This window comes from Labeo rohita, chromosome 7, assembly GCF_022985175.1.
Source record: "Labeo rohita strain BAU-BD-2019 chromosome 7, IGBB_LRoh.1.0, whole genome shotgun sequence".
NCBI classification, from domain to species: domain Eukaryota; kingdom Metazoa; phylum Chordata; class Actinopteri; order Cypriniformes; family Cyprinidae; genus Labeo; species Labeo rohita.
The window spans coordinates 29,169,300-29,181,818 of NC_066875.1; the positions used below are offsets into that span (position 1 = coordinate 29,169,300).

The 12,519-nt window shown below is 36.4% G+C and overlaps 1 protein-coding gene across 1 annotated transcript in view; it reads left to right on the forward strand.

Moving 5' to 3' along the window:
• The first annotated feature begins 1,239 nt into the window (after window positions 1-1,239).
• uacab (uveal autoantigen with coiled-coil domains and ankyrin repeats b) overlaps window positions 1,240-12,519 on the forward strand; it is a 51,028-nt gene continuing 39,748 nt past the window's right edge. The window contains exons 1-2 of the mRNA XM_051114766.1: window positions 1,240-1,274; window positions 1,401-1,461. Of these exons, the coding sequence (XP_050970723.1) occupies window positions 1,414-1,461 (48 nt within the window). The 5' untranslated portion in view covers window positions 1,240-1,274; window positions 1,401-1,413. The remainder of the gene's footprint in view (window positions 1,275-1,400; window positions 1,462-12,519) is intronic.

The following is a 12,519-nucleotide window of genomic DNA, read 5'->3' on the forward strand; positions in this document are numbered from 1 at the left end:
GAAAATAATACTTTTTCTTGACTATATACATTTTTTTCTTCACTACTCTGGTCAGTTCTTTGGCCTGACTGAAATGTGATTAGCACATAAAGTACCTAAATTAAACAAAACATGGTGAATGCTACAGTACATCAACATTAATTCTGTCACTATTTTATACAACTGTTTTCATCAGATTGTTTGCAATTATATAAAAAACATGGGTGTCAACAATCTTTCAGAGGCAGATTACTAACATATGAACCGTAGCCATTCACAAAACTGTTGTGTAAGTTGTGATGGTACTTTGTCCAGGAACCAAAATTTGGCAGCGAAAAGTCTAATTTCCTGCTGAATAACTGAATGGGGTTGACCTGAAGGCTTACACAAGGACAATTAGGCCTTTTCCTCTAAATGTTTCACTTCCTGGACTAAATCTATAATAACCAAGCATAGAAAAAAAAAATCCAACTATGACAACGTTTCATTTCGCTCAAGTTTAGGAGTAAAGTCAACCTCTCGGTTTATATAAACGTATTCAGATGTGCCAAACAAACTTTTGTTCAAGTAATATGCTCATATGTAAATATGACATTTAAAAACTGATACTGTTCTGACAGAATCTCAAACGCCTGATTCACCAGTTACATCAAAAGGTTTCTCGTTTCTCTTTTGTTCTTTTCAAGGCCAGAAGGGGGCAACACATCTCTTGAATGGCATAAAAATATAACCAGTGACAGACATTTAATCAGATATCTTCAAAAATGAAAGGTATGCAAACTATTTTTGGTATTGTAAACCGTAGCTCCGATTATTATTTAGGGTTATTGCTTCACACCAGCGATTTATACAAACTCGCACTTCAAACAAGACTGTTTTTGATTTATAAATGAAACTATCATTAGCATCATAAATACTGGCGCTGTAATTCACGATAAAATAGCTTTCCTTTTTCATACATCATTTTATTTTCCCGAACTGTACGGCTCCTCCCAAAGCAACTCAGGTGTTAATATCAAATAAATATCTTTCACACTAAGTCCGTGAATTGCCTCTATCTGAGACAAAGTCCAGCCTTTTTCCAGGTAAGGATGACGTCAGGCGCACAACAGCATCTCCTGTTGTTCCCTGCTACAATTTCAAACCCTGCTAGGACCACGAGGAAGTCCCACCTCCTCTAACGTCTGATTGGCTTAAACGTAATTTATTCTACTCTCCCGCGCTGCCATTGGGTTACGGCGTTGTCGGTAAGGAAACGGGTCCAGATAAGCCTGGCTGCTGGTGTTTCGCGTCAGGTGAAACTCGCAGTGTGTTGTCAGACGTTAAAAGTTGTTCTTGCGTAATCAAATTAAACCGTAAAACGTAACTGTTGTTGTAATTTATTCAAATACTAACCGACACGGCACTGTTTACTTATACAGCCAAAGAGAAAACATGAAGAGTTTGAAGTATCGCCTGAAAAAGCATGAAGTTACCATCACAGTAAGTTACAGATTTGCTTGTTTTGTTTTATGAAAACTCTTGAATCGATATGGCGCGAGTTTTGTTTCTTGACGTAAGGTTAGCTGATTAGCTTTATTTACCTTTCGTTGTGTTATTTCATCTATATCTCATACTTGTTTTGTTCTCAAGAGGCTTTACTCCGGTCATCCAGCCTTATGGCAAATCTTTTGACACTTCATTATGTGTCACATCCACTAACAGGCCTTAACACGGACACTGGTGTTTTTGCTTCATAAATTAACGCTTGTTTGCCGAACTTTGGGAAACTTTAAACTTGCCTCTCATTGCAGTTGTAAAATCTTTTGTTAACTTTATAAAGACGAGACTAGGGATCACTTTCTATTAGAATATCATACTGAGCTTTTGAAAATGAAAAGCAAAATAGTTTTCTTTTCCTCGAGTAGAACGTGGAATCTTCTTCTACAAACAGTCTTAATTCAGAAGCAGCTGATCCTTGAGATCTTCACCCTCCCCTCTTTTTAATTTCCATGTCAAAGAGCCTGGCACCCAGGGCAGCGTGGGAGGCTGTATGGGGGTTAGTTATTGAAGAGCTTTTTCAAAGGGTTTTGTCTTGGGTTTAAAATGAAGGGATCTCACTGTGGAGATAATTCAGAGGAACTGATGTCATGCTCACTCAGCATTTGATGATCATTTGCTCTCTTATGCTATGAGCTCGGTTTTGACTTGATGCCTCTTTGACACGTGGGAAAAAGCATTTCCACATGCTTTCAGAGCTGGACTATTGTCACTGGTTGCCCTTTGACTTAACAGAACACAAAGGACCATGGGAGCACACCCTCTCTTTTTGTGACATTTCTGTAGATTCTTTCAAGGGCTGAAGGAGTTTTCTCAGAGTTTCTGCACTCATACAGTACATTTACACACACAAACACACACATATTTAAGTCTTAATGAAAATGAAGTGTGTTATACTGTATGTTAGAAACCTGATTTTTGGAATAAATGTGAACCAGGACCACAAAACCAGTTATAAGTCATTGCCTTGCGGCAATTATAGAGCCCTAAAAGCAGAATGACAGCCCCAGTCGCCATTCCCCTTTATTGGATTGAAAACATTCTAATATATTTGTCTAAAAATCCATTTGATGTTGCTAGAAATAAATAGTCAAACAGGTTTGGAACAGCATGAGGGTGAGTAAATGATGATGGATGTTTTAATTTGGGTTGAGCTGATGATGTTTAGTCACTGCAGCGCATTGCCATGTTTACGTTCTACTCAGCGATGTCTTCAAAAGTATCATGGTGTGCAAGCAGTGGTGTTTCTGGCTCTTTGGAGCCCTTGAGGCATGCCTGAGGCCTGAATTAAATGAATGCACAATTTCCCAGTACTGCATCTCACTCGCAGTTTCTGTTTTCAGTATTCATTTCAATGAACAAACTACCTAAAGCTATCAACCCTCAGAGACCGATTTCTCAAACCTTTCTGCTTTAATTTAGTTTTTTAGTTGAGTGAAACTTCCACAGTTTACTTTTGATAACATCTAACATGTGCTCTAACTGATGTTCAATTGTACTAAACTGAATCTAATTGTCTCTCACTATCTCTCAACAGTAGTTTTCTGTAGTACTTTCTTTGCTGGTTGTACCATTCGTGATTGTCTTCAGGATTAGCTATTGTTTGGTGACGAGGGAAAAAATATCACAGTAATGTTTCTTTGCTGAATCACTGAAGCGGTTTGCATTACAAATAACCATTTTAAGGGCTTCTTTGTTCTCTAGCTGTTAAGAGTGCACTGGCACCAAAAAGCAAATCCAGGCAACTGTGCAGTGCTTAAAGGGATAGTTCACACAAAAAAGAAAATTTACATAATTTACTGAACCTCACGTTGTTCCAAATCTGTATGACAACTTCTGTGTAACATGAAAGTCACAAAAAGTTCAGTAAGGTCCAGTAAGCTTTTTGTTTCCCAATGCAAAACACATTTTGTGTTCAACATAAGGACAATAGTCAAACAGGTTTGGAACTTGAGGGTAGTAAATAACTATCAAATGTTAATTTTTAAGTGAACTATCCAGCAGTGTCAGTGCACTGTAAAACTGTGAATCCTTGTCTGCAGCAACCATCACACTCTAAAAATGTTGGGTTAAAAACAACCCAGCTTGGGTTATTTGGCAACCCAGCATTGGGTAAATATTGGACAAAACACATGCTGGGTTATTTTGACCCAGCTGGTTGGTTTAAATGTTTTTACCAAACATGCTGGGTCATTTTATTGTTTGAAAATTATTATATTGCTGGGTTAAAATGGACTGGAAAAAAAAAACACACACAGAATTACTAGAGGCAACAGCAATAATCAAAAGATGGACATTTATTATTAAGCAAGAACATATGGACAAAATACAAGACAAACTGAATTTATTTGGTTTAATACAGAATAGTTTACAATATTAAATACATTTAACAAGCATTTTAGACATAAAAATGTAACATTTAAAGTAGCATAGGGGATGGGGGTGTGACGTCACGGCTCTAGCACCGTGGTGGCTGATGGGAAAAATCGCCATATTTTGTGGCCACTTGTTGTGATGCACCAAGAAAGTTTTAGTCATGGGAAGAACCTGTTGCGTTGTTGGATGTAATGTCCATTCACACGATCAACGGGGTTAACAAAAGTAGTAAAGAAAAGAAACTTAAAAAAAAACCAAAAAACATTTTGGTATGTAAATTTTCACTTCACCTGAATTCATCGTAATCCTACTGTTTTGACGTTTGGTATTTTTCATAGTGTGATTTTTGTTGAATTGTATAAAAATCCTCAAACGTCACTGTAAATGTCAATTATGATGTTAATCCCACAACAATTAAAAAATAAAAACAATGTCCCTGTTTTTTTTAATTCGTAGATAATCACAAGTGAGATTTCAGTGATATTTTGACCACTGAACTTGGAAATGTCCCCGGTTTTCATTTCAGAAATATGGTCACCTTAATATTTTCACAACTCGGTGGTTTGTAGGTTTCCAAGTCATGGACTGAGCCATTTGTGAACTGCACGTGGGCTTCCATAGATTTAAAATTACGAAACAGAGCCTTGGTATAAGCACTCACACCACAGACTAAATATACAAAAATATCTGGAAATGTCACAGGAGGTAAATCGTCGGGATCTCGAGTACATTCTCTTGCAGGCACCTCATTCGGATCCGTTTCTTGCATCCTGTAGAAGTTTGTCTCTGTGTCAGTGTCCTGCACAGGTCCTGTTTAATAAACCTGCACCCCCAATTACCGGCCAGATTATTATTAACAACCAAAAGAACTGAGCTCTTGTCGGTGTGTTGAAAACATGATTACAATCATTTAAAATATAATGGAATTCCCAGAGTTGTATGATCCATCAAAAACGGAGATATCCTAAAAATAAAAAATTGAGCATGCATGTGTACGAGTTGGTTTACCAGGTAAAAATACAATTATCTGTAAAATGATATAGTTAACTGTGTCTGACATGAAAACTACGCTAGTCGTTGTCCCATAAAATGATAAACAGACAGAGGGTGAACACAAGCACGGGACCGTTTGAGAGCAGCTGTGTATCAGTACCGGACTGAGTCTAAAGAGCAAATGCCCATGCCTGTCACCCGTCTGACCCACACCCGTACCGTACCTGATTTTAGCGGGTCGCTTGTCAGGTACCCGCCCGCGTGCAGGATTCTGCTCTGTTAAAGTACATTTAGTTAATTTAATTGACGTTTCAACATTGTTTTCAACACATTTCCATGTAGTAACTGGTTGTTTTAGGTCTCGCCCGATGTGGCCTCACAATATGGTGGCGCCCTCTTGTTTACGTCCCAGAATGCACTGCGCAGTGACGTTGGTTGCCAAGCTCTATTTTAATTTTAATGTGTTTAACCATTCTCTGTAATAGCTTTTTACTGAAATAGCGCTAATTCTTATGCCGGTGTGTTACCGAAATCTGAGCCGGTGAAGGGTTGTTGTTCATCGGGGCTATTGCAAACTTTAGACCGTGGCCTCACGCTCTGACTGTAACTCAGCAGTTGGGTTGTTTCGGCAGAGACAGGCTTAACCCAGCCGTCGGGTAAAAAAAAGAATGCAGCGTTAAAAATGACCCAGCAGCTTGGTTACAGAAAAACTACCCAGCACCTGGGTAAAAATATTAAAAACAACCCAATAAAATAACCCAACAAGTTTAACCCAGCACTTGGGTAAACATATTAAAAATAACCCAATAAAATGACCCAATGGGCTGAACCCAGCATTTGGGTTATAAAAAATAACCCAGCATTTTTTAGAGTGCAGTTAATCAGTCATGGTTTTAATTTAATAGAATAGTTTTGAATTGTTAAATACATGAAATGAAAAATTCACCTTTTGTTTTTGACGATAGAACATCTACAACGTAAATTACACACACTGGCATCCTAGACTGTCTTATCTGTTTGCTTATTACGTTCAAAGATAAACATAACTGCTTCAAAATTTTCTGTATGGGTGTATGCAGTTTACATTGTAGAACAAAATGTCATAGTGTCAAGTTATGTTTACCACAGTGTTTATTTCACTATTGAAATTGAAAACCCCACAGGAGAATCTCAGAATCAACCAGGAGATTAGTCTTTTGGGTTGTGACGTCATACCTACACCACTCTGATGAAATCTTTGGATTTTAAGTAATTGTTCAAAGCAGTATTTTTTTTTTTTTTAGTCAGCCCTACTGCTTGTCTTTGATCAGAGTAATTGGGTTTAGTTTGGCATTTCCATTGGCAATGTTATTCAGTCCCCCATTCTGTCAAGAATAACCAAAGAGTTTTATTTTCACCATCAGTAAAATGTTTTGAAAAGAATTAATCATCCAGTCCCCCAGCAATATCGTGCAGCATTTATTTATTTATTTCCTGAATTGATTGGTGAAAGTACAGGAGTGTATAAACATTGTGTATCGGTGTTTGTGCCCGCTGTGTCTGTCTGAAAGCTTTGCTGTGTCCGTGTCTTTAGTACCCACTGAGCCTCTCTGAAAGCTTTGCTGTGTTAAGCTCAGGCCCCCAGTGTAGTGGGAAACTGACAGTGAGGATTGAAGGTTATCCTAGGATGAATAAATGGCTGGGGATTACAGGCAATGGGAATTTGTTGTAGTTGAAAGCCCTCAGGCTTATATGCACAGCTCAGATGACTGGAACCCGGAACCCTGTCATCAGTACATGGCAGAGCTGACGTTATTGCAATAAAATGAGTTTCCACTGAACCAATTGACTAACATGTAGTTGGAGAGTCCAATTCTCAGTTAGTTTTAATTAGAGAATTCATTTCAGTTTTGATGTTGAAGTATTGAGTATATTGACAGAGAGGCTAAATTAAGTCCAAAAATCAAGGTTGTAGTTTTTTAATGTTGAAAAGAAAATTATCTGAAGCAGGTTCGTTCTGAAGTATGTGATTTGCACATGAGTATCAGATTATGAGGCTCTGTTAGAGAAGAAATGTAATATCAAGCTTGATAGTCAACACATTATGAATGATTTAAGAGCATTTTCCTTTTGCACAGATTCAAGGCTGTTTGAAAATAATCTGTGCTCTGTTTTGAACGTACAGTTGGTATCTCATCTGATCTGATTTCATTATTTTAGAAAGGCACTCATGGAGAGAGAGGATGTCTTAGACCATTTATGTCTTGGAGAGTTTTTGATAACATGAATGTCATTATTTTGTACCTGAAATGATTAAGCTGATCCACTGCAGTGAATTTAAGAGGCTGATTAATAAATGCGCACTTTAATGCAGCTTAGTTTTAAACATTTGTATTGGTTGTTCTGGGCCGGAAAATTTGGCTCCGTGCAGGCTGCTAAAACCTGCTGGTCTTAAACCAGGAACTGCTATCGCCAATGGTCTGGGGGTGGAGGGCCACGATAATCTTTTCACCAAGTAAAGTTTTCAAAACAACAGTCTTTCAGACTGACAGTCTTTCAAAACCCAAAATTGCTCCCATTATTGTGAACAAAGCTGTCTGCACAGGAATTGGCTGATCCCATGTATGTTCAGCTAATGAACATCCTGTATCAGTACTGTTGTTGTTACTCATATGTTTTTGTATAGCGAGTGCTTCTTAAGAAAATGTTATTATTGTAAATGATGTATTGAAATTATACTGTTAATGTTGCCATGAATATAGCCATTGTTGCTGATATGTCGTTAAAACATGAATGAATGGTCATTAATGAACATCCCGTTTCTGTGACATTGCACAATGGCTTCAGCCACTATTTTTTTGTTCTTGTGTATCTAACGTTTTATTCTATCTCTAGAAGTATGAATGTATGTTACTTTTTTGCTATGAGTTTTATTTGTTAGATGTTCTGATAATCAAAGCTAAATTTTGAAATAATTTTACTATTTAAAATAACTGCTTTCTATTTGAATGTATTTTAAAATGTAATTTATTCCTGTGATCAAAGTTAAATTTTCAGCGTTATTACTCCATTTTTCAGTGTCACATGATTCTTTAGAAATCATTTTAATATGACGATTTGCTGGTCAATAAACATTTTTTACATTGTTAAAAACAGTGGAATTTTTCACATTTCTTTGAGTAGAAAGTTCAGAAGAACAGCATTTATCTAGAAATCTTTTGTAACATTATGTCTTTCATCACTTTCGATCAAGTTAATAAAAGTATTAATTTCTATAATTTCTTTCCAAAAAAGAAAAAAATATACTGACTCCAGGCTTTGGAATGTTGTGGTGTATAATGTTACAGAAGCGTTTTATTTCAGATAATTGCTGATCTTTGGATCTTTCTATTAATAAAGAATCCTGAAAAAATGTGCTCACCTGTTTTAAATATTGATGATGATGATAATAATAATAATAATAATAATAATAACAATAATAGTAATAAATGTTTCTTGAACAACAAATCGGCATATTAGAATGATTTCTGAAGGATCATGTGACACTGGAACTGGGGTAATGATACTGAAAATTTAGCTTTGATCACAGGAATAAATTACATTTTAAAATATATTCAAATAGAAAACCGATATTTTAAATAGTAAAATTATTTCAAAATGTTACTGTTTTGCTGTATTTTGGGTCAAATAAAAGCAAAAGAGACTTATTTAAAAAAAACAAAAAAAACATTCTAAATCTTTTGACTGGTAGTGTAGTGTATGCAGATGAACCCCTTCCCTTTACACGGTTTTGTCAGTTTCAAAAAAGTTTACAGCTTTGTTAATGAAAGTGAAATTTGTGTGACTTTATATTTCCACAAGTTTGTATACTTCTCATATGCTCATTTGGAAATGGAAGAAGCCATTTGAGGTGAATGTTTAATGCCATTTGATCACTGATGTTAAAGTGCAGTGCTTATCAGCAAGTTTTTAGCTGTATGTAGGCGTTCTGTGGATCTTCCTCATTCCTCATTCTGTTTTTGCTGAAGTCATCCGGAGGATGGTTGGAAAAGAGGGAGAGGGGAATGTGCTGATATGTGTACCAGATGTTACCCAGTTGTATGATTGGTGTAAACAGCATAACATCTGGCACGTTTTTTCATCACTCCCCCTTTTGAATGAATTTTCAATCCTCCCTTCCACTATATTGGAAACTATCCACTTATCTGTCCTGTTCTCACTCTCCTGGGAAGGGACTGAAAGGACATGAAGCATTTCTTGCCTCACCCTTTCTGAGATCACCTTACACAACCAAAACAGCCACTTTTCTGCTAAAGGATAGGAGACTTGTTTCAGTATTTCATGCATATGAAACTTGCAAGGAGAGGGACTCGTACCTATTACATGGTGTGTTTACTAAAATGTAACTGTGTAAATAAGTGTCATTAAGTAACCGTTTGAGTGAATTAAACATTAAACATTTTGTGTTCTATGCATGTTTTTAAAACCCTCGGTATTAACACTTGTTGGTGACAAAAACCATTCTATTCTATACTATTCTATTCTATTCTATTGTCACCAAAAACTGTTACTTTCTAAGAGCTTTAAAAGTAGTTGTGCTTGCTAAGCAGTAAAGCAGCTGTTTTTCTGTTGAGCCATATTCCCATGCTTGCCTACACTTGTCTTGTACAGTAAGGGTGTTCACAACATGTACAAACAACACACTTCCATGACTTTGATGTATGATTTTGAGCTCTTAGTAAGGCAGGGACCCTCCTTTGTCTTTCTTCATCTCCCTAGAGTGTTCTCAGATAGCAGTATTGAACAGGTTTTTTTTTTTTTTTTTTTTTTTTTTTTTAAACACTCATCCCATTGTCCATACTTCTCCGGTTTTCTACCAGGCTCTTTTCCCAGAGATACTATAGAAAACCTTGAGTATCCATATCACATGACATCATTGTGAGACATTCAAGGTATTCCTGGTATTTGGCCTTTAACATATTCTATTTCACTTGGGTCCTAACTTTTAATGAATGGCCCCAAATTCTCATCACAAAAAATTATCTGTCACTCAAGATCTATATTTGTGTTGGTGTTTTCTAAATGCATGTTCATTTGCAAGTTTTTAAAGGAGAAGTCCACTTCCAAAACAAAGATTCACATATAATGTACTCACCCCCTTGTCATCCAAAATGTTCATGTCTTTCTTTCTTTCAGTCTTAAAGAAATCCTTTTTTTTGAGAAAAACATTTCTGCATTTTTCTCCATATAATGGACTACTATGGTGCCCCAATTTTGAACGTCCAAAATGCAGTTTAAATGCGTCTTCAAACGATCCCAAATGCGGTTGTAAACGATCCGAGCCGAGGAAGAAGGGTCTTATCTAGTGAAACGATTGGTTATTTACATTAAAAAATACAATTTAAATACTTTTTAATCTCAAACGCTCATCTTGTCTCGCTCTCCCTGAACTCTGTATATTCTGGCTCAAGACAGTTAGGGTATGTCGAAAAACGTGTTTTGGCCCTCATTTTCAAAAATCATTTCAAAATCATCCTACATCGCTGCAGAAGTACCAACCCAGTCTTTGCAAAGTGAACATGCAAAGATCAAACAGCCTTAACAAAAAAGGTAAAACAATGATATAGGATGATTTCAAAGTTAAAGGGGAACATGGGAGTTTTTCGACATACCCTAACTGTTTTGTCAACCGGAACAAAAACGGTCCAGGCAGAGTAAGACAAGACGAGCGCTTGGCGTTAACAAGTATATAAATTGTATTCTTTTTATTAAAATAACCCATCATTTTGCTAGATCAGACCCTTCTTTCTTGGCTGGGATCGTTTGAAGCTGCATTTAAACTGCATTTTGGAAGTTCAAAATCGGGGGGCCATGTCAGTCCATTATATAGAGAAAAATGCTGAAATGTTCTCAAAAAACAATTTCCTTATGACTGAAGAAAGAAAGGCATGAACATCTTGGATGACAAGGGGGTGAGTAAATTATTTGTAAATTGTTGTTCTGGAAGTGGAGTTCTCCTTTAGGGAGTCTCTGTAAGAATCATGTTTTAATGTATTTTTAATTAATAGAACTGGAAAAAACAAACAACACAAAAATAGTAACACATCATTGACCCATATTGATTCCCATACTCATAATGTTTCAACATAAAGCAGCCATTGTGAGTGTTCAAAAATGTGATAATACCTTGTTTTTATAATCCGCAACAGATACCACTTTAGTGTCCGCTCAGGTGCTGGAGAGATTGATAATGAGCGAAATGTGTTGCTGCATATTGATCGTGTGGAATGTACTTGGCAAACAAGAGGCTGCAGTCCTGCATGCAGAGACACCATTGTGTTGATGAATACCTAAGAGAAATTACTCTCAGATTACTCATTAATTATGGGCTATTTGACCAGGTATCCATAGAGTATACCACCCCAAACTGCTTTGGGACCCCAAATCCTTTAGACTGGGTGTACTAATTATAGTTGTCAGATGCTGATTTGATTTTTAACAAAGTCTTTGTGATGAAGCAATTTTTAAGGGGAAGCGTTTATAGAATTTGTAAGTAGTGCATATATCATTGATTGTATTTAGAATTTGAATCTGTATTTATAATGTAACCTGAACAAGGTTTGAAAATTAAAACCAGGTGTGTTTGAGGTTATACTGGTGCTCGTCTGATTTATGAGTAGAGGTGTGTATGTTCTCTTTTTTGGAAGAGAGATATATTATGAAACTGGGTCTCCAAATACTGTTTGACGGCTCGTGATTTTATGTGGCTCTGGTACTGCTGACCTCAGCGACACACACAGCTCAATGCTGAACCACAGCGACAATAACTTTGACTGCAGTTGTGTTTGTTCACAATGATCAGCAGTATAGAAACCTGACGAAAGGTGTTTCTCAGAATCAAACAGCTCTACTAAATCATTTAAAATTGTACTTAATGGGAGCATAGAAGCAGATTTTACTTGTCAGTCACATTGCATGTTTATGTTTTAACAAATCAGCAATAGTTTTATAATGTCAGGTGTTTGAACTGCCTCCTAAAGGAGAGATGTGGCTTTGGCATTAACGCATTGCTGCTTTCTTGTATACAGTAGATGGAAAAAATGTACTCCTTTTCTAGATCACTTTTCTTCCCATTAGGTTAATTGTCTACTAATCTCAACCCATGAGGAAATGAATTCATGGCCCATTGTTTTGTCAGTGCATAACTCTTTCAGGTTTGACTTGAGTTTCTACTGAACTCCATCATAACATATCTGTTGTTAAACCAGCTGTCATCCCCCTGTGTTATTTATACTATCCTGGTAAATGTTCACTTCCAACAATGTTTTATGATCAGTGTGTTTTTACTTAAAGGGATAGTTCATCCAAAAATGAAAATTCTGCTTTGTTTTGTCAAACTTTTTGTTTATTTTGACATATACAAACAAAGTTAGTGTTGTTTTAAAATATCTTTTATGCGCCACAGAAGGAAAAAAAGTCATATAGGTTTGGAACGACATGACAGTGAGTAAATGACAACATCATTTTCATTTTTGAGTGAACTATGTCTTTGTAATATGTAACTTAGACAAAGTGCCACTGTTGTATTTCTTTTTTTAGAAATGCCTGGCAGTGCCTTAAGGAGGTCTACCATCCCAGATAAAGCTACTAAGA